The sequence below is a fragment of the Panthera pardus genome, unplaced genomic scaffold (assembly GCF_024362965.1).
Source record: "Panthera pardus isolate Hobbes unplaced genomic scaffold, ASM2436296v1 HiC_scaffold_4, whole genome shotgun sequence".
Classification (NCBI taxonomy): Eukaryota; Metazoa; Chordata; class Mammalia; order Carnivora; family Felidae; genus Panthera; species Panthera pardus.
In genome coordinates, this window is record NW_026526969.1 from 15,559,632 (window position 1) to 15,581,639 (window position 22,008).

At 60.2% G+C, this 22,008-nt stretch overlaps 1 protein-coding gene across 2 annotated transcripts in view; it reads left to right on the top strand.

Moving 5' to 3' along the window:
* The first annotated feature begins 10,898 nt into the window (after window positions 1-10,898).
* The window catches only part of ADAP1 (ArfGAP with dual PH domains 1), a 52,383-nt gene continuing 41,273 nt past the window's right edge, over window positions 10,899-22,008 (top strand). For both annotated transcript variants that reach the window (XM_019422397.2, XM_019422398.2), the window contains exon 1: window positions 10,899-11,009. In XM_019422397.2, coding sequence (XP_019277942.2) covers window positions 10,928-11,009 — 82 coding nt within the window. In that variant the 5' untranslated portion in view covers window positions 10,899-10,927. The remainder of the gene's footprint in view (window positions 11,010-22,008) is intronic.

Sequence of the window (22,008 nt, forward strand, 5' to 3'; positions counted from 1 at the left end):
CTCACGACCCTGAGACTGAGAGGCACACAGTCTCTTGCCTGAGCCAGCCGGGCGCCCCAGTGCCTGCTTGGTTTCCTGTCATCACCCTTCTTCCCCCTGAAGTCGGAAGGCAGCCACCAGTCTCCGGGAAGCTATGGATTTACTGCTGAGCCCTGTGGGGAGGGCTGCAGGGGCGAGGGCGGGAGAGCGCCTCGTTCCCAAGCCTGCCCCAGTTCCGGGCTGTCTCGGGGCTCGGACCAGCCTGTCTTGCCCTCAGTCCAGTGGAACCCCAGAGTCACGTGGCCACTTCAGATCCTAGGACACTCTCTGCACCCTCTCCGCCTTGGGAGTGGGGTGCGTCTCTGTCCCCGCCCCTCCATCTGGGACCTTTAGAGGCAGCTGAGCTCTGAGGTAGCCCAGGTGCATCGCCGGGGGGAGCCCACGCGGAGTGGTCAGGGGACAGGAGGAGGAGGGGCGAGTGCCCATGGCCCCCGGGGCCGGCACTGCACCTGAATTCCCCGGGACCCCCGGAGCCTGGTCGTGCTGTCTCGGCCACGGAATGTCCCGGACGGGTCACCGGAGGAGGGGAAGGAGGTGGGACAGGAAGTTACTTAGACGGGGCACAGGGATCGTGAGGCGGGAGATGTATCAGCAGAGATGATCCCACCACCCTGACCGCTGTGCTCCGCCATGACACGGGCAGGGGGAGTTCTGGGGAAAGAGCTCCCGGGCCAGCGTTCTGCTTGCCACCTTCCAGTTTGGGATTTCGACTACCACCCTGCCCAGCAGAGGACAGCCCTGTGCTTCCTGGGGGACAGCCAGCTTGTGGGTCCTGGGAGGGGTGGGCGAAGTCAAGGCTGGAAGCTTGGGGCTGCAGGTGCGGGGCCCGGGAGGCTCGGGCGGGCGGGCAGGCGGTGTTGGGAGGACAGCGGGTCCAGGACGGGTGTGGGGGCTGGGCCGGCTGCCACTTGGGGCTTTCAGGGTCGGTCCGTGGGGCTGGGCAACTGTGCCCCCGAATTACAAAAGCCCAGTAATGGGGCAGGGGTGGGGGCCGACCACTCGGGGGAAACCAGCTCTCCCTTCCTCCCGTTGGCCTGCGGGGCCAGCGGCACCACGGGACAGAATGTGGTGGCGTGGCGGCCCCTGCCGGACAGAGGCGACACCGCAGCGCCTGAAGAGGGCCACCTAGGGGGGACCGCGTGCACAGTTTTCCCCACGCTCCAGGAACTGCAGATAGGACCAGGGCTGTGCATGCCTGAGGCCCCAGGTCTTCCTGACCTGACGGCCAGGCAGGGGGCTCAGGGGCTCAGAGAAGGGGAGCCTCAGCTGCCCGCCACCGCCCCCATGCCAGCTCCCCCGTACATGTCAGGGCAGCACAGAGCAGGTGCACGCCCAGTGCCTGGCACCACAGGGGAGTCCGTGACGGGTGGCAAGGGGCTCGCCGCACCCACAAACCGTGATCTGGGGGTAGTAGGAGCCCCCCGCAGAGGACACCCCCCTGGGGACAAGAGGGTCCCCGTGAAGGAGGGGGCTGGGAGGAGGGCTCAGGCCAGGCCTAGGGGCCTTCCAGCCCCTGGGACCCAGCGCTAGGCTGCAGGTGTCTGCCCCGGGGCCGTGGTCTCCTGAGGCACACAGCCCTGTGGCCCCTGCTCCTCCAGGCCTCTATTCTCCTCTCCCCTCCTCCCTCTTCCCTCTCCCCTCCTTCCTCCTCTCCCCCTTCCCTCCTCCTCCCTCCACCGTCCTCTCCCCCTCCTCCTCCTCCCTCCACCTTCCTCCTCTCCCCCTCCCCCTTCCCTCCTCCTCCTTCCACCGTCCTCTCCCCCTCCTCCTCCTCCCTCCACCTTCCTCCTCTCCCCCTCCCCCTCCCCCTCCTCCCCCTCCCCTCCCCTTCCCCCTCCCCCCCTCCTTTTCTCACTCCTTCTCTTTCTCCCACCGCTATGCCAGTTAGCTCTTGCCAGACTGCAGGCCATCCCAAATTTACCTTCAGGCAACAGCATTTTATGGTTCCGATTTTTATGTCTCTAGGGTCGGCTGCCGCACCTGAGGCTCCTCACTTGCACGGACATGGCCGGCACCTGAGCCGGGAGGCCTCTGGCAGCTGGGGCGTCACTGTCTCCGGGCCCTCTCCACGTGGTCTCTGCAGTGCGGTGTCTGGGGGCCAGGCTTGGTACCTGGAAGCTCAGGTTCCCAAGGAGAGACAGAGAGGCGGAGGCAGAGACAGAGAGGGCACCAGGTGGAAGCGACCTCCTTTTCGGACTCAGCCGGAGAAGTCTATCCCGTGTCTCGCAACGATCCTGCACTGGATGGAGCAATCACAGCCCCCCACTGAGACTCGAGGTGGGGACATGGATCCCACATCTCAGTGGGAGGTAGGAGGGATGTCAGTCGTGTTATAGAAGATCCCATAGGAGGGAAGACAGAGATGGATGATGGATGGATGGGCGGATGGATGGATGGATGGATGGATGGATGGAGAGATGATAGATGATGGATGAATGGATAATAGATGGGTGAATGGATGGGTGGATGGGTGGAGGGGTATATAGATGATGGATAGATGATGGATGGATGGATGGATGGATGGGTGGATGGATGGGTGGATGGATGGATGGGTGGATGGAGAGATGATAGATGATGGATGAATGGATAATAGATGGGTGAATAGATGGGTGGATGGATGGAGGGGTATATAGATGATGGATAGATGATGGATGGATAGGCGGATGGATGGATGGGTGGATGGATGGATGGATGGATGGAGAGATGATAGATGTTGGATGAATGAATAGATGGGTGGGTGGGTGGATGGATGGATGGGAGGGTGGGCAGAGGGATGTTCTCTGGGAAATACAAGACCTATCTCAAACGCCCTGTCCCATTGCACCTGTCTGAGACCTGTCCTGATGTACTCGTTCGTAGACTCAGTTCACGGCAGATGGGCTCGGAGGCAGGCAGCTCTGTTCGCAGTGTGCAGGGCCTGACAGACTGTGAAGTGCTTCCACACCTTCCTCCTCGTGCTTTGTGAGGCTGAGAGGCTTCTTGGCCACGGTGCTCTGCGGTGTGTGGGGGTCCCTTTGCCCTAGTCCGTCCTCAGGCCTGTGGTCTGATCTCGGAGGGAAGCCTTGTGAGCTGTGTGACCCAACGCCTCCCGCCTCGGTCTCCCCGTCCTCTAAGGGATGTGATGTCAGCCTTGTGTGGGGCCGCTGAGCCGTGGAAGGCGGGACCCCTTCGTTCAGGAGGCTCAGCACAGGGGTCACGACGTCAGACGCGAGAAGCACAGAGCCTCTGAGTTCTTACTGCAACACAGGGAGACCGGCGTGAGTACTCCTGTGAAGGGGACTCACAGGAGTAGAATGCAGCGCGTGTCCTTTTGTGGCTGGTGGATTTCACCAAGCGTCGTGTTTTCCGGGTTCATCCAGGTGGTGCGTGGGTCACTACTCGGCAGAGTAATATTCCACGGTGCGGCAGGCCACGTGGCGTTTACTCATTCCTCGTCTGATGGACACTGGGTTGCTTCCGCCTTCGGCTGTTGCGAATAATATTGAATTCTACGTGCATAATGCGGACATGCATGTACAGGCTTTTATGTGAATGTGGTTTCGTTTCTCTGGGATCTGTACTTGGACTTGCTGGGCACCTGGGAATTCACTGACCGTCGGAGGACCTCCCAGACTGTTCACACAGTGGCTGCGAATTCTACGTGCCCAGCAGCCGTGGACGAGGGTTTGGGTCCCACACCGTCGCCACACTTGTCACTTTCTGTTTCTGAGTTGCAGCCATCGTTGTGCATGTGCACCTGTGTGTACGTGTGCCTCTCTGTGTGCATGTGTGCGTGCGTTCCTGTGTGTGCGTTCCTGTGCATGTGCGTACATGTGCACATGCGTGCACCTGTGCCTGTGTATTCCTGTGTGTACATGCGTGCATCTCTGTGTGCCTGTGTGTTCCTGTGTGTGCACCTGTGTGTGCATGTGCACGTGCATGCGTGTCTGTGTGTGCGTGTGAGGGGGGGAGAAGTGGGATCTACTAGTGTCTCGACCTGCATTTCCCTGACGGCTGAGGGTGTCGAACATCTTTTCGTGTGCGTCCTGGCCAGCTGTAGGTCTTAGAGGAGCGTCTATTCCGATCGTCTTCTTGTTGCTAAACTGGGTCACTTGCCTTTTTTATTGTTGACTTGCAGAGGTTCCTTATAAGTGATTTTTTGGAATTTTTTTTCCACTGATTTGCAGGTGAACTTAAGATCCACTGCTGAACGTCCTTGCCGGAAGGGGACAGGGTCAGGGGAAGAGAGCAAGCCCCAGTGTCCTATTTCGGACCTCACCCTTCTCCCCAAACCACGGGAACGGCTGACAGTGGCAGACAGCCCCAGAGGACCTGACCCTTGCGGCCCGCCCGGCCCCGGGGACGCCTCACGCGCAGGGGGGGACCATGCCTTTGCCGGCCCTCGGGACGGGTGGGAGCGCCTCCCACACCCACCCTCCTCCCACTGCCAGATGCTGTCGTGTTCTTGCTCTTTGGGAAACCAAGCAAAACTGTCTTTCAATGTCCCCAAGCCCACTTGGCAACCCTCAGCACCCCACCCCCACATCATCTCTGCAGACACCCCCGGAGACCCGCACCTCCCGAGGCAGTTTCTGGGCTAGCGCCACTCCCAGACGGCGATGTGGAAAGCATCCGGTGGCTGTGGCCGGCTCCCCCAGCCTGTGGGGCTGTGACTTCTGGGCTAGGGCAGGACGGCGCCCTCTTTGCACATCTGTCGGCCCCTCGTTTCGTCCTCTCTCCCGTGAGGCCCTGGGTGACTCGGATCCTCTTTCCTTTTGCTTTGTCTGTGTTTCTCTTGGTGAGCAAACAAATGACCGTGTCTACGGGGGCGGGGCCGTGGGCTGATGGCCTACCCGAGGGCTGGCTGGAAAATGGGAACTCTGTGGGGACAGGGCTATGTCCCCAGCCACACCAGGAGGCTGTTTCTCGTGGCCAGGCGCGTGGCCTCCCTGGACCTTGTGCCGACCCTCCTCGGCTTCCCCATCCCGTGTCCTCCCGGGGGCTTTGCCCACAGCTGACACTCCGGCTCCCAGTGGAGGCCAGGGGCCCCCTGGGGACTGGCAGGCCCAGGGAGGAGGGAGGGCCAAGGCACCCGGATGCGGCCACCCTGCCCAGAGAGGGCCGGAGGAGGGCGCGAGGCCCCGGGGGAGGGTTCCGGGACCCGTCCTGGTTCCCGCTCTGCTCACAGCTTGCCCGAGGCCGCCCTGGGATCTGCTGCTTGCTCGGTGTCTGCGGGGAGGGCTCCAGGCTGGGGTCTGGGTCTGGGAGGCAGTGTCTGCCCCGCCCACTCCAGGGTCAGGCCTGATGCAGTGTAGGCCTCGTGCCCGGTGTTGGGGGGGGGAGCTCTGGCAGGGGCCGGACCCCCTCTGCTGGGTGCCTTGGGGTCCCTGTCTCCTCCCCGATTAGGTGGCCGGCTCCTCCAACCTGCTCAGGGTTCTGCACGGAGCAGGAGCGCAGTGAACACTGTCGAGGCGCGTGGCCACCGCCCGGTCCCAGGGGAGGAGGGGCCCGGCTCCCGGGAAAGACAGGGCCGTGTAGACCAAAGAACTCTGAGCGTTCGCCCGGCTCCTCCTGCGTGCTGGCCCAGGGGTGGAGGGGATCGGCCTCCACGCTGCCCACCTCCTTTGGGCTGGGTGTGCCCCCTCCCCTGTCCCAGGCGGGACTGCCAACCCCACCTACTTTACAGAATTTCCTCAAGAATCTGGAGACGGCTGGTGTCCGGGCAGAAAAAGAGGGAGCCAAGGCAGGCGGTTGGTGGTCAGCTCCCCTCGGGGCTCCTGGCATCCAGGGAAAAGGGGACACCTCTGTGGGGACACCTGGGGGGACACCTCTGTGGAGACACCTCTGTGGGGACGGGGACACCTGAGGCACCCAGGCCCTCATGCTGCCTCCTTGTCTCTGAACTTGTCCTCTCCACCTACCATCTGTCCTGCGCCCCCCCCACCCTCCGCTGTCCCGCCTCACTCACCCCTTACCTGAGAGCTCCCTCCAGCCCCGCATAGCCCTCCTGGGCACCCTGCTCACTGTAGCCTTCCCCTGTCCCCGTCTCTGGCCCTCTGCCTCTGTGCCCACGGACCCCGGGGGGACCCCTCCCTGTCCTCCCTGATACTTGGTGGCCTCTCCTCCCCCCTCCATCCAACACGGGTGACGGCCAGTCTCTTGGCCTCCCTGGAGGCAGGGACTGGCCTACAGGGGCTCCCACCCCAGACAGGGCACACAGTAGGTGCTCAGTAAGTGTGTGGAATGGGTCCACCAGGATGGAGCAGGGAGGGCGTTCTCCACATCAGCCTCTGGAGGGCAGGACAAAGAGGGGACACCAGGTGGGGGTCCCACAGGAAGTTATGGCCCCGGCAGGGCTGCAGGCCAGGGGTGTAGGCAGGAACCTGGAGACGAGAGAACGGGCAGCTGGGGCAGGCAGCTGGGGCCCCGAGGGCTTCCTCTGGCTTCAGGGGGAGGAAAATGCACCCCAGACTTGGGCCCGGGGCTCTAAGGCGGTCAGACCCCCACCCCGTTTGCTTTATGTCTCCCCAAGTTAGATTTGTCCAGGCATCCTGGACCGTCCTCGATGCAGGTGGGCGGGAGGCTGGGGAGGGGAGAGAGCCCGTGGGTCCCCTTGGGTGCAGGCCACAGGGGGAGGTGTGGGTGCCCGCCAGCCGGCTGATGGCTTCCTGACTTGTACGAAGGCGGCTAAAAACAGCGATGTGTAACTGTGTTAGTTCACTCGTGAGGCTTTGAACTACAGACATTTGTCCCCCCCAGCTCTGGGGGTGGCCCCTGTGGAGGCCAGGCTCCTCCCGGAGGCTCTGGGGGAGGCAGCTGCTCCAGGACGCTCCTCTTGCCACCCCCCTGACCCCCGATCTCTTCGTCCTTCATCACATGGCACTCTCCCTGGGTGCGTGTCTGTGTCCAAATCCCCCTTTTATAAGGACTCGGCCATTGGATCAGGGCCCACCCCTCATGTGCAAAGTCCCCCTCCCAGATAAGGCCACTTTCACAGTTCAGGGGTACAGGGGCTGGGACTCCAGCATGGCTTTAGGGAGACAATTCAACCCACAGCATAAATCAGCAAATGCGGGACACTGCGAAGGCAATCCTGCAGCCCGGGGTGGGGGGTGCTGCCCTCCAGGACCCTTCGTTGCGGGGCGACTGTCCACACCAGGCACCAGAGCGGCCCTCCTGCCCCAGCGCAACCTCGCTGCCTGCCAGGAGGCGCCTCAGCGGGACGCCCTGCTCTTGAGGCCCCCTGGACCACTCTCGCCTCGACCAGCCTCGGTTTCTCCATCCCGTCTGGACCCCTGCCTTCAGTTTTGGGGCTCCGTCTCCGTGGCTGGGCCGGAGGGTCTCTGTCCTCTGCCCGCCAACGCTGTGCATCCTGGGACCCCCGAGCAGCCCAGGGCCTGCTCTCCAGCGAGGTTCTCCATGACCAGGCCCAAGTTTCAGGCCCAGAGCAGTCCAGTGTCTTCCCAACCCAGCTCACACGTACGAGCTGCACGCCGGCCAAGCCGGGATTCCCTCAGCTTCCAGCCGCCTCAGCGTCCGCCTGATCAGGACTAGAGACGTCAGGGGTGTGGACAGACACCACACAGCATTCCCGTGCCCCAGAGCCGCTCGCAGCTTGGAGGGGGACTCCACGGACTGGTTTCTTGGTAGTCACATCAGTTCGTGCTTTGGAGGTCTTAGAAATCCAGTTGGTAGGATGGAAAGAGCTTGGTGGTAAAAAGACAGGAAACTGTCGAGAGGTGGTTCCCTTTGTATTCTGCTCAAGGGGGTATTAGAACACAGGGTGCTCTGGGCCTGATCATCTCAAGACTCTGGGCTGGGAGCTGGGTGTTCTGAGATCCATGGACAAAATCCTGACACTGGGCAGGGGTCATCTTTCCTCATGTGGGGAATTCTGCCCAGGGCCGTCTGGGAGGGCTTCAAGGAGGAGGCGGCGGCAAGGAGCTGTGTGTATCTGCAGGGAAGGGAGCCTGGCAAGGCACCTGTCACCCGCCTTTGGAAAGTGGGTTCTCTGTCAGTAGAGGCCAAGTGTGAGGCTGAGGGCAGTGTCCATCCCTTCAGAGGGGCCCAGGACTGGCCCCGATCCCTGGAAGCCTGTGTCCATTCCACTCCTTCCTCGGGAGGGCCAGCCCCTGCCAGTGCCGACGTGCCTCCCTGTCCCCTAGCCCAAGGGGCCCGGTCTCACCTTGGCTCTGCCAGCTGGTGAGACGCCGGTTCCCCTGCCGGCCAGCTGTGCGTGGCCTCCCCCGGGGCTGTAGGGATGGGCAGCAGGCAGGCCCCGCCCCCCGGAGCTCCCCGTCTGCTCGGGGTGGCTGAGCGGTCATGGGCGGGCAGGCACTGGCTGTCCAGGCCCCTGCCTGGGCTCAGAAGATGCTTGAGTAACTGGGACTCAGGGACCTTCAGCAGAGCCTTGCAGACCAAGGACAGCGGGAGGGGCAGGCGAGCCGCCCACGCCGACCCCTCGCCTCCCACGAGACCCGGGCCGGTTCTGACCCGGCACCGGCCGTGCTGTCACAACCCTCGGCAGCCCGACCGCAGCCAGCAGGAGCCCTTGGGGGGGGGGGGGCCCACCCCCACCCCTTGCCGGGCAGCCCGGGCAGGGGCTGCACATCTTGCTTTCGCCTCCTTTGGGGTCATCCCTCCCCCGGGGACTGTGTCATCACCCCTTCAGTCGGAAGGGGGAAGGGGCGACAGAGAAGGCAGAGGACCCCCCCTCCCCACCCGACAGGGTGAGGCTAGCTGCTCAGGCCGTTCCCTCCCATGGAAAGCGCTTGCCCGTCCCTTTCCTGGTCTTCCTCCGAGCCCTTCTGTGCCCCCCCACCCCCCCGTCCTTCCATGCTGTTCTCTGTCCCCAGGTGGAACCACGTCCAGGTCCACGGCAGTCGGCCTCTGGGCACCTGACCAGCGTGTGTGTCTTTCTCTTTCCCAGTTATCCGTTTACCCCAGTCCTGACTTGTATAAGCCATGTGTGGCTTGGAGCCAGTGACTGAATTGCCCCATGCCTCGGTTTCCCCATAAAATGGGAGTTAAATAAGAAAGTATTTATTTAAAAAAAATTTTTTTTATTATGTTTCTTTATTTTTGAGAGGCAGAGAGAGACAGAGCATGAGTAGGGGAGGAGCAGAGAGAGAGGGAGACACAGAATCTGAAGCAGGCTCCAGGCTCTGAGCGGTCAGCACAGAGCTCGACGCGGGGCTCAAACCCGTGAACTGTGAGATTGTGACCTGAGCTGAAGCCGGACATTCAAACGACTGAGCCACCCAGGCGCCCCAATAAGAAAGTATTTCTAGGGGTTCAACCTCATGCCCGGTGCCTGGTACCTGGTCAAAAGCTGTAACTTGCTAATGTCTTCCTTCGGCAACATTCTTGCTTGTGCTGGGGGGTAGGATCTGACCCTGGCACCGAACCCAGAGATGAAAATGCCATCTGTCCTCATTCACAAGGCTCCAGTCCAATGGGGGAGGCAGACGTGTGACCAGTTAAACCTCACAGCACCACGGGATGCCCGGCTGGCTCGGTCGGTGGAGCCTGTAACTCTTCATCTTGGGGTTGTGAGTTCAGGCCCCACGCTGGGTGTGGAGACTGCTGAAAAAAATGATAAACAGCACACAGCCCGACAGGATCTAGAAATGCAGACCTAAGTGGGCTGCCGCGTTCTGTGGAAAAGGTGGCTGAGGCTCCGGGAGCTCCGGGACCCTCTGTTGGCCGGGGTGCGGGGAGCCAGGCCCCAGGGAGCAAGCCAGTGCAGCCTTGACAGAGTGCAAGTTCACAGACTGGCCACGGATTCGAACGCCTTTCCCCTTGTCCCCGAGGGGACTCCCCTTGGACAGTCCCAAAGGTGTCGGTGGTGGACTCCGTGGTGTGGCCTGTGACTCTGAAAGTCCGCAAACAGCCCAGCGGCCCCTCAGCCCACAGCTGGGTGGACATGTGATGGTCCCGCCGAGCCCTGAGCAGGATGCAGCCATTGAACAAGAAGGAAGTGAATCTGTATGTATGGACTTGGGAGATAGGAAGGTTTATTAAGTGAAAATAAATCAACCGACCAAAAACCAAACCAAAACAAATGACAAAAAAAAAAAAAAAAAAAAGAAAGAAAGAAAGGCGGCAGATCAGAAGGACTAGGGACTCCCCTGGTGTTCTCACAGGCCAGGGACCATTCTGGAAGGACGCTAAGGGATTGTTAACAGTGTTTGGGTCAGAATTTCCTGGGGTGGGGGTGGAGAGAAGCTATAATTTTTCGGTCTGATAGTTTCAATTTGCAGTAACAGCAGGTACCATTGCATTCATAACAAGAAAATGGAAAGAATTTGAAAAACTGCAGAGGCAAGCAGACGAGGAGACAAGGGGACACCTTTGTGACCTGTCCCCTCTATCTCCCCTCACCTGCACTCGTGGGTCCCTGGCCTCCTGCCAGAGGGGCTTTATCCCGGGCACGGTGACCGGCAAGGTGACAGGTGTCCTGTCCCTTCTGCGGCCTGAGCGCCCGCTGACGCCGGTGCCCGCTGGCCACCTCCTCCCGGGTGGGACGCGGTGCTCGGATGGGCGTGGGCGGCGGGCAGACCTCCGGGCTGGTCCCCACGCGCGCGGGCTGGGGGCCCGGGGCGGGCGCGGAAGGAGGCCGCCCGCCCGCCCGCCCGCGCCGCTGGGGGCCGCCCGCGGGCCGCGCCGGCCAGAGCAGAGCGCGCCGTGCGCCCCGGGCCCCGCGCCGGCACACGCTCGGCGGCCGCGGCGGCGACACGAGCGGCGGCGGAGCCGGGCCGGGCGGCAGGAATGCGGAACCGGCGCGCGGGCTGAGGCCGCCCAGGATGGCGCAGGGCCGCGGGCGGCGGGCGGCCTGCGTGGGGCGCTAGCGCGGCGGGCGCACGCTCCGGGCCCGGCCCCGGCATCGCGGGCGGGCGGCATCGCGGCCATGGCCAAGGAGCGGCGAAGGGCGGTCCTGGAGCTGCTGCAGCGGCCGGGGAACGCGCGCTGCGCCGACTGCGGCGCCCCGGGTAGGTGCGGGCCGGGCGGGTGCGCCCCGGGGTGGCCGCGGGGCCCCGGCGGGTGCGGGGCCGGGGTGGGTGCGGGGCCGGAGCCCGGGCGGGTGCGGGGCCGGGGCCCGGGCCGGGGAGGGTGCGGGGCCGGGATGGGTGCGGCCCGGGGTGGGGGCCGGCCTGGATGCCGGCCCCGGGCGTGGGGGGGGGGGGGGTGGGCAGGAGGGCTGCTTGCGGCGCCTGCGTGGCTGGGGGGCGCGGGCCCGGAGTGCACCTGCACGGAGCCGGACGTCGCCTCCCAGCGGCCCCGGGCCTGAGGCTGTGTCGTCTCCCTCCACCCCCTCCCCCCGCCCCCCACCCCGGGCTGCGTGTCTCGCTGTCACCCGCGGACCTCCGCCGCCCCAGACCTCCGCCGCCGCGTTGCGAAACCTCGGCTCCGCAGAGAAAGAGGAAATCGCGCGGGCGAGCGGCTGCAGGGAGGGAAAGGGCCAGGCGGCCCCGCGGGCTTAGGGCTTCTGTGCGTGGGTGTGTGTGTGTGGGGGGGGGTGTCCACCTGGCTCCCCGCCACCTAGAGGTGACGTCATGGCCCCCACCTCGAGCCACCCTTTCGCCGGGGGATCAGGGGGCAGGGGAGCAAGGACCGGCTGGGTCCCCGTGAAGCTGGTGGGGTGGGAAAGGGCTCCCCCCTCTCCCCCCGCTGGTGCCCGGCTGCGCTGGGCAGGCGGCCAGTCCAGGTGGCGCTCGGGGGAGGGGGCAGGTGCGGCCTGTAACGAGCTCGCAGTCCATCCACCTGCGCGGATCCTCCCCGCCGCCGGCATCTCCTGGACTTTGCTCCTGGGTGGCCCCTGCTCTGGGGTGATTTCCAAGGTGCCAGAGTCCTGAGTAGTTTCCCCTCCCTTCCTGGGGCTAATTGTCCTGGGATTGACAGGGAACAGACAGGCTGTGCCCTCAGGCCATCAGCACCTGCTTCTGAGCCCAAGGCAGCAGCCCCTGGGCCTCGCTGAAGGTGGGGGTGGGGCAGGAACAGCCCCTAGAGGCTCACCTGCTCCCCGCCTCCGTGGAGGGTGACCCCCCTCAGGCGCTGTCCCCCAGGCACTCCAGGGGGACACTGGACGCTCTGCTGGGGGCTTCTAGCCTGAGCTCCTCAGAACAAAGCTAGCGCCCCATGGGGAGGCTAAAGGCCTGCATTCGTCCTGAGACACCAGTCTGAGACGTGCGTCCTGGGCACTCCCAAAGGGACCCGGTCCCCGGCTCCCCTCTGTCGCCCACCCGCTAGGCCAGGAGGCGTCTCTGGCAGCCCCAGGTCCTGGGAATCTGCTGGTCAGCGGCAGTGTTGGAGCCCGAGTGCCCCAGAGGGGAGGCAGCGACAGGCCTTTCCGGAAGCCGAGCAGCCTGAGGTGGCCGTTCTCCCGGCCCCCTGAGCTCGGGAGCCACAGGGCCCACCCTGGTGGTGCGGTGGGGGCAGCACTGGCATAGCTACTGTGCCCTGCCCCCACCAGCTGGGCTGGTTCACCCCACGCTCTCCCTCCCTCTTCCAGACCCGTATTTCCACTTGTTCAGGAAAGCTGGCCTCGCCGGGGAGAGGGCAGCTGAGAAAGGGCAGCCAGGATGTTCTCAGACATGGGCTGGGGGCCGGGCTGGGGGGGGGGGGGTCGGGCCCCGTCCTTCCTGGTCACACTGCTTGGAAGCAGTTTCTTTGGACCCAGAGCCCCCCCCCCACCCTGGCTACCTCCGGGGCCCCCAGCCTGTAGGTGGGAGAGGGGGCTTCCTTGGCCTGTTGGGCCCTGCGGGGGGGCCCCTCCCCTCCAGTGGGCACTGCCTTGCCCCGCCCACCTGCTCAGCTGGCATCCGCCGCCTCAAGGCAGGCACGCAGGGCTCTGGAGTGGTGGGTTCTTGCAAGCCCAGCTCTCCTTGGCACTGGGCCAAGCCTCTCGTCTTCCAGAATCGACCCACAAATCGGTCCACGACACTGGCATTTTGCCTGATCTGTCGGGCAGCTTTGTGGAGCCCGTTTCACAGCCGGGGAAACTGAGGCCTTGGAAACTTGAGCCACCTCGGGGGACATGGTGCTTCAAAGGCAGAGCAGGTCTCCTGATGCTGTAGCCCTGCCCCCCGCTCTCCTGGCCTCCCCCCTGCTCCAGGGGTGTGTGGAGGGGTGAGGCCTGCTACCCTGCCTCCTCCCTCGTGATCCCCATAGAATGCTCGCCTACAGTCCCTGCTGCTTGGATGAAGCCGCCTAGTCTGTCCAGGTTCTGAGCCACCGTGGGGTGCTGCCGCGGCCCAGATGGGCGACTGGGGGCCACTCTGTGGTGACACGGACCGGCTCGTGGTTGTCCTGACCACAGCCAGGAGCAGGGCATCGCCAGGGCAAGGGTCCCCGAGGCCTGGGCCCTGGACAGCAGGACATCAGGGCGGGCCTGAGCCGCCTCCAACACCTGGCCCGGTGGGGGTGGGGGGCCTTGCGGTGGATTTGGGCAGACCTGGCCGGCTGGTCGTGTGAGGGCTCCTGGGAGGGGGTAGTCCCTGCAGCCCCCACAGGACCTGCTCCCAGACCCTCCCTCCCTGTTACCTGCCCCAGCAGCGGCCCCCCCCCCGCCTTTGAACACGGGACCCGGCTGACAGCCTCCAGAGAAGCGTTTCTTGTGACGGGCCTGGGGGAGTAAGTGTGTTTGCATCCGTTTCTCGGCAAGGCCCGGGTGGGGGCCCCATCTGGAGGGGTGGGGCGGCCCGCACATCCTCCAAGCTGCCTGCCTAGTCGGGACAAGTCCTGACCTCGGGTCCGGTGCCCTGGAGGGACTTGGGGTTCTCAGCTGTTCACCTGGCTTTGGGCGTGGGCCATCATTCTGCGGTGCTCTGATGAGCAGAGACACCTGAGGCACCAGGTAAAACCAATTCTGGAGCGCCCGGGCCTTCTGGCTTGAGCGGGCGGCTCAGCGAGCGGGGGTCTCTGGGCCGGGCCAGACAGCGGATGTTCTGGGCTGCCCCACGCACGTTTTCCAGAGCCAGGACCCAGAGGGTCTGGGCGTGACTGACCTGGGGGGTCCTCGCGGCTCAGCCGGGACCCGGCGTGTGCCCGCACGGCCTCTCAGGTGACCTCAGCACGAGCCGCTCCCGCAGCCCTGCCAGGCCTCGCGGGAGAGGCGAGTCTTCCAAAATCGGAATCGCCGTGAGCCAGGACAGAAGCAGCTTGGCGGGGAGGAATTTCCGGAATGTGGCCTAGTTTGGGAGAGGGTCCCCTGGGTGGGCGCGTGGTCGGCGGAGGGCTGCTGAGGAGTGGGCGGGCAGCCCCACCTGAGTCTTGGGTTAGCCAACATGGTGTTGTTGTGGTAAAACACGGGTAACAGAAGAGCTACCATTGCAACCATTGTAAGTATGCAGTTCGGCGACAGGAGGTACTGCTCGTTATCATGCAGCTGTCCCCGCTGTCCGTCTCCCGAGCTCTGTCCATCCTGTCACTCTGAAACACGGACCCCCGCCCGCTCCTCCAGCGCCGACCCCACCGTCCAGCCTTGTCCGGGAGTCTGACCACCCCGGGACCGTGTGTGAGCGGGTCCCGGTGCGTGTCCCCCCGGGTCGTGAGTCTGATGACCCCGGGACCGTGTGGGAGCGGGGTCACACAGTGTTTGTCTTGTGCTGGCTTATTCCACTCAGCCTCAGGTCCTGTTATCCACCTCATGGGACCACGTTCTGCTCTTGTGTGGATGGGCCACGCTTTGTCCCGTCATCCACCCGTGGACACCTAGGTGACTTCCACCTCTTGGCTGCCATGAACGTGGGTGGGTGGGTGGGTCTCTGAGTCCTGCTTTCAAGTCTTGGGGGCAGAGGCGGAGGAGGGGATCGCTGGGTCACGTGAGGACCCTGTGTGACTGGCGAGGGGAACCTGCAGGCTGTTTTCCATACCTGGTTCTGTGCTGAGGCCACGGGCCAGCGGTCTGGTGTGTGTGTGGGGGGGGCGGTACTGCTGGCAAGGAGTGGTTGCTCAGGACGCAGCCACCGCCCTCACCTGTTCCCCAGACTGCACCCGCTCCCCACGTGGGAGGCACAGCCACGGTGCCTGTCCTGCCGGGGGAGATGCATGTGGCCGAGATGGCCCCCGAGCCGACCCAGGGCTTCTGGGTTGACCAGAAGGGGCCCGGGCTGGCTTCTCCCTCCACACGGGTGTGTGAGCTGTGCCCGCATTCCAGCTGCATCTGGGGCGGGGGATGGGGTGAGGGCGACCTTGTCCCTGGTACCCTCCTCGTTTGCTGCTAGCTTTGGGCTGTGTTTGCTAAGCCCTGGTCTGCACCAGGTGCCCCCCTACAGGCATGTCCCCTGTTCACTTACTCCCCATGCCTGTGAGCTGGCTGCACGGTCCCAGCTCGCCCAGGCCCCCAGTACCCCCTCAGGCCCCTGCCTGGCCAGGCCCAGGGGTGCAGGGGGAGGGTGTGGGCTTTCTCGTCTGCTGCTCTCCATCAGGCCCAGGACAGTGGCTGGGACAGGCTCTTCTCCCCCTTCTTTCTTTAAAAAAAAATTTTTTTTTTTTTAAACATTTATTCATCTTTGAGAGACTAAAGGAAACAGAGTGCAAGCAGGGGAGGGGCAGAGAGAGAGGGAGACACAGAATCCGAAGCAGGCTCCGGGCTCCGAACTGTCAGCACAGAGCCGGACGCGGGGCTCGAACTCACAAACCGTGAGACCGTGACCTGAGCCGAAGTCAGACGTTTAACCGACTGAGCCCCCCAGGCACCCCTTTCTTTTTATGGTTTTACAATAGGGGCGCCTGGGTGGTTCAGTCCGTTAAACGTCTGACTCTTGATTTCGGCTCAGGTCATGATCCCAGGGTCGTGGGTTCGAGCCCCGCATCAGGCTCTGTGCTGGCAGCTCGGAGCCTGGAGGCTGCTTCAGATTCTGTGTCTCCCTCCCTCTCTTCACACCCACCCCCCCACCCCCGCTCACGTTCTGTCTCTGAAAAATGAATAAACGTTAAAAAACATTTACAAAAATCCTTTAAAGCTGAGATGTGACTCCCACACAGCATTCGATTAGGGTCAGGGGTACAACATACCGATCCGATATCGTGTGTGTTGCCATAGGCCCCCCCACAGTAGTTAGCGTCCGTCGCCACAGTTACAACTTTTGCTCGTGTGGAGACCTTTCAAGATCTACTCTCTTAGCAACTTGCACCTATACAATCCGGTGTCATTAACCACAGTCCCCACGCTGTCCCTTACACCCCCGGGTCTTACTGTCTTACACCTGGAAGCTTGTGTGTCTGGACCCCCTTCACCCGTTTCACCTGCCCCACCGGGAGCCACCGATCTGGCCTCTGTATCTATGACTTCAGGGGATTTTTCTTAGATTTCACGGGTAGTAGTTGTCTTTCTCTGTATGGCTTATTTCACTAGCCACGCCCTCAAGGTCCATCCATGTTGTCGCAAATGGCAGGGTTTTCTTTTTTTTTTATGGCCGAATAATAATGTGTATGTGAACGCATTTTCTGTGTCTTCTCGTCCACCAGTGGAAACTTAGCTGCCTCCGCGTCTTGTCCCTCGTGAATTATGCTGCAGTGAATGTGGGGGTGCAGACACCGTTCTGAGTTAGTGCTTTTGTTTCCTTTGGGTAAATACCCAGAAGTGGAGTTGCTGGATGTTACAGTACTCCTATTTTTAATTTTTGAGGAACCTCCATAGTGTCTCCCACAGTGTCTGCACCAGTCTGCATTCCCACCAGCGGTGCAAGGCTTCCCTTTTCTGCACATCCTCACTGACACTTGTTCCTTCTCGTCTTTTGGACGGTGGCCATTCTGACAGGTGCAAGGTGGCATCTCACTGTGGTCCTGACTTGCATTTCCCTGATGATGAGTGATTTGAAAAAAAAAAAAAATTTTTAATGTGTATTTATTTTTGAGAGAGAGATAGAATGAAAGTGGGGGAGGGGCAGAGAGAGAGGGAGACACAGAATCCGAAGCCGCTCTAGGCTCCGAGCTGTCCGCACAGAGGCCGACACGGGGCTCCAACCCACCAACCGTGAGACTGTGACCTGAGCCGAAGTCGGACGCTTAACCGACGAGCCCCCCCAGGCGCCCCAATGCTGAGTGATGGCGAGCACCTTTTCCTGTGCCTGTTGGCCATCTGGGTGCCTTCGCTGGAGAAATGTCCAGTTTTTACTTGGATTGTTTGGGGTTTTTGTTGTTTTGTTTTGCTGTCGAGTTGTATGAGTTCTTTATATATTTTGGACATTAGCCCCCATCCGAGATCTGATTTGAAAATATTCTCTCCATTCCACGGGTTGTCTTTTCATTTTGTGGATGGTTTCCTGTGCCGGGCAGAAGTTTTGCAGGTGGATGGTGTCCCACTGCTTTCTCAGAATTGCTTGGCTATATGGGGTCTTATGTGATTCCATACAAATTTTGGGACTGTATGCTCTATTTCTGTGAAAAATGCCATTGGAATTTTGATAGGGATTGCACTGAATAGTAGATTGTTTTGGGTACTGTGGACATTCTGACAATATTAATTCTGCCTGTCACGGGCACAAACTCTCTTTCCATTTATTTGTGTTGTCTTCAGCTTATTTCTTTAAGATTAAAAAAATTTTTTTCATGTTTATTTATTTTTGAGAAAGAGACAGAGTGTGAGTAGTGGAGGGGCAGAGAGAGAGGGAGACACAGAATCGGAAGCAGGCTCCAGGCTCCCGGCTCCCAGCTGTCAGCACAGAGCCCGACGCGGGACTCGAACCCACGAACCGCGAGATCGTGACCTGAGCCGAAGTGGGACGCTCAACCGACTGAGCCACCCAGGCGCCCCTAAGATTTTTTTTTTTTTTGATGTTTATTTATTTTTGCAACAGAGAGTGTGAGTCGGGGAGGGGCAGAGAGGGAGAAACAGAAAATCCCAAGCAGGATCCATGTGGCAGCACAGAGCCTGACACGGGGTTTGAACTCACGAGTCGTGAGATCATGACCTGAGGCGAAGCTAGGAGTCGGATGCTTCACCGACTGAGCCCCCAGGCACCGCTTTCTCTCGGGTTTTACAGTGTTCAGTGTACGGCCTTTCGCCTCCTTGATGAAGTTTGTTCTTCGGGGTTTTATTTGATGCACTTGTCAGGGGGATTGTTTTCTTAATTTCTCTCTCCGATGCTCTGTTATTAGTGTGTAGAAGCCGATTTCTGGACATTGATTTTGTGTCCTGCAGTTTCACTGAATTCATTTACCAGCTCCAGCCGCTGTGTGTGTGTGTGTGTGTGTGTGTGTGTGTGTGTGTGTGTAGCTTTAAGGTCCTCTCTCCATGATGTGTCATCTACAAACAGTGACAGTTCCGCTTCTTGTCGGCTGAGCTGCTGTCTGTATGTCCGTCTCGCCTGGTTGCTCTGGCCGGGACACCCAGGACTCTGTGGGACAAAAGTGGAGACGCTGGGCTTCCTCGTCTGATTCCCGATTTTCCAGGAGAAGCTCTCAGCTTCCCCCTGTTGGGCGTGATATGAGCTCTGAGTTGTCACCTGCGGCCTCTAGCGTGTCTAAAGTACGTCCCCTCCGTCCCCGCTTGGTTGAGGGTGGTTATCAAAACAGGTGGTGGATTTTGTCAAACGCTTTTGCTGCATCCATTGGAATCATCATACGATTTTAATCTTGCACTTCCTGGATGCAGTGTGTCACATTAGTTGATTTGCGGATGTCAAGTTGATTTTTTTTTTAAGGCGATACAAGTTTATTGAACACGCCAGCAGTGGACGGGACAGCAAAGGGGAGACTGCTCGAATCGATTTCTTTTTCTCTTTAAATTTTTTTTTAATGTTTTTTTATTTATTTTTGAGACAGAGAGAGACAGAGCATGAACGGGGGAGGGGCAGAGAGAGAGGGAGACACGGAATGGGAAGCAGACTCCAGGCTCTGAGCCGTCAGCCCAGAGCCCGATGTGGGGCTCGAACTCACGGACCGCGAGATCGTGACCTGAGCCGAAGTCGGACGCTCAACCGACTGAGCCACCCAGGTGCCCCTCGAATCGATTTCTTGATCCAAACCCGCATCCCTGGAGTAAATCCCACTCTTTAGGGGCGTGTGACCCTCTCAGTGCGTTGTTGAGTTCGGTCTGCAGATACATTACCGAGGGCTTTTGTATCTGTGTTCATCAGGGATATCGGCCTATGATTTTCTTTTCTTGGGCCGTCCTTGTCTGGTTTTGGCCTCAGGGTGGTGCTGGCCTCATCAGGTGAGTTTGGAAGTGTTCTCCCCTCTTCTCCGTTTTGGTATGGATCGGTGTTACTTCTTCTTCAAATGCCGGTAGAAGCCACCAGCCAGACCACCTTTCGCTGGAAGGTCTTCGATTACAGATTCAGTCTCCTTGCTGGTCATCGGTCGGTTCGGATTTTCTACGTTTTCACGACTCCGTCTTGGTAGGGTGTACGTTCCCAGGGATGTTTTAGTTTCCTGCTGGCGTGCAGTCGTTCCTAATAGTCTCTTGTGATCCCCAGTGTGTCTGGGGTGTCAGTGGCACGACCCCTCTTCGTTTCCGATCTCATCTGAGTCCCCTCGCTGCCCCTCTGTGTTTCTTGTTGAGTCTGGCTAAAGGTTTGCCAGTTGTGCTTGTATTTCCCCCAAAGTGGCTGTACGTTTCATTGATCTTTCTATTGCCTTTCTCATCTCTGTTTCATTCATTTCCACTCTGCTCTTTGTTATTTCTTTCCTTGTGCTAACTTCGGGCTTCTTTGGTTCTTCTTTTTCTGGTTCCTTGAGGTGTGGAGTTAGGTGGTTTATGAAAGATCTCTCTTGTTCCTTTTTTAAAAAAATTGTCAATGTTAGTTTATTTTTGAGAGAGAGACAGTGTGAGCAGGGTTGGGGCAGACAGAGAGGGAGACACAGAATCGGAAGCAGGCTCCAGGCTCTGAGCCGTCAGCACAGAGCCCCACGCGGGGCTTGAACCCCCAGACCGTGAGATCATGACCTGAGCTGAAGTCGGACGTTTAACCGGCTGAGCCACTCAGGTGCCCTGTTTTTATGTCTGCTTTGATTATGGTGGCTTTGTATTACTTTCTGAAATCATGAGGTGTGAATCCTCTAATTTGGTTGTCCTTTTTCAAGATTGTTTTTGCTATTCAGGGTCCCTTGAAATTCCATGTGAATTTTAGGATGGGTTTTCATTTCTGCAAAATATGTCATTCAGAATTTGATAGGGATTGGGTGGAGTCTGTACATTTGCTTTGGGTCATATGGAATTTTGACAGTTTCTTTTTTTTTATTTTTTTTTAAATGTTTTTATTTATCTTTGAGACAGAGAGAGACAGAGCGTGAACGGGGGAGGGGCAGAGAGAGAGGGAGACACAGAATCGGAAACAGGCTCCATCCAGTCTGAGCCGTCAGCACAGAGCCCGACGCGGGGCTCGAACTCACAGACTGTGAGATCTTGACTGGAGCTGAAGTCGGACGCGTAACGGACTGAGCCACCCAGGCGCCCCTGGAATTTTGACAGTTTCAAGTCTCCTCGTCCATGACATGGGATGTGTTTCCATGTATTTACATCTCTCATTTCTTCACACAATGTTTTATAGTTATCATCCTGCAAGTTTTTTATCTGCTTGGTTATTTCTTAGGTATTATATTGTTTTCGATGCTGTTGTAAGTTACTTTCAGATCGCTTATTGGGTGTAAAAACGCAGCCCACTGGGGCGCCTGGCTGGCTCACTTGGGTGACATCAGACTTTGGCTCAGGTCGTGATCTCACGTTTCCTGAATTTGAGCCCTGCCTCGGGCTCACTGCTGTCAGAGTGGAGCCCGCTTCGGATCCTGGGTCCCCCCGCCCCATCTCTGCCCCTCCTCAGCTGGTTCTCTCTGTTTCTCTCTCAAAAATGAATAAACACGTAAAGAAAAATTAAAAAAAAATTAGGGGCACCTGTCTGCACTGCCTCTGCCCCACTTGTGCTCTCTCTCAAATGAAGTAAAATTTTTTTAATTAAAAAAAAAAAAATGGGGGCGCCTGGGTGGCGCAGTCGGTTAAGCGTCCGACTTCAGCCAGGTCACGATCTCGCGGTCCGTGAGTTCGAGCCCCGCGTCAGGCTCTGGGCTGATGGCTCGGAGCCTGGAGCCTGTTTCCGATTCTGTGTCTCCCTCTCTCTCTGCCCCTGCCCCATTCATGCTCTGTCTCTCTCTGTCCCAAAAATAAATAAAAAACGTTGAAAAAATTAAAAAAAAAAAAAATGAAAATAAACATGCAATGGATCTCCGTGTGCTGACTTTGTATCCCGCTCCTTTGCTGAATTCACCTGCTCCGACGGCTGTTTCGTGCAGCCCTTGGGGTTTTCTGTGTGGCAGGACCACGTCCTGCGCAAACACGGTTTGGCTGCTTCCTTTGCGCCGTGGGTGCCTTTTCCTTCTCTCTCTCCCTGCCTGCTCTGGCTGGAATTTCCAGTTCGGTGTGGAATGGAGGTGGCGAGGCCCTCCTCGCGTGTCCGCTCCTCGAGGAGGAGCTCTCAGTGTCTCGCCCCTGCGCATGACGTCCCCCGTGGGCTCTCCAGAGACGGCGGGGACCGTGTGGAGGTGGCTCGTCCCGTTCCCGGTTGGTTGAGTGCCGTGATGACCGCGTGGGGCCGGCCAGGGGCCGATCCCGCGTCCGTGGAGGTGGACGATCGCGTGGGTCTTCCCCCCTCTGCCCAGGGGCCGCGCCCCCCTGCCGGCCTGTCGTGGGAGCCCTCCTCGCGGTGCAGGCGCGAGGCCCCTCGGGGCGCGTCGTCCGTGCGTGCGCTGTCGCGGTCTGTTTGCATCAGCGCTCACGAGGGGTGGCGGTCCCCGATCTCCTCCCGGCGCCTTGGGCTTTGGTATGGGGGCTACGCTGGCCACCTGGAAGGAGTTGGGACGCGCTCCCTCTTCCTCAGCGTTTCTGGAGAAGTCTGAGAAGGACCGGCGTGGGGTGTCCTTGAAGCGTTCGGCGGGACTCGCCAGTGAGGCCGTCGGGACCGGGACTTTGCTCTGTTCGGGGGGGGGGGGGGGGGGGGGGTGGTTCCCGAGGGGGGCTCCTGACTCGTTTACCGGCCCGTGCACACCGTGCAT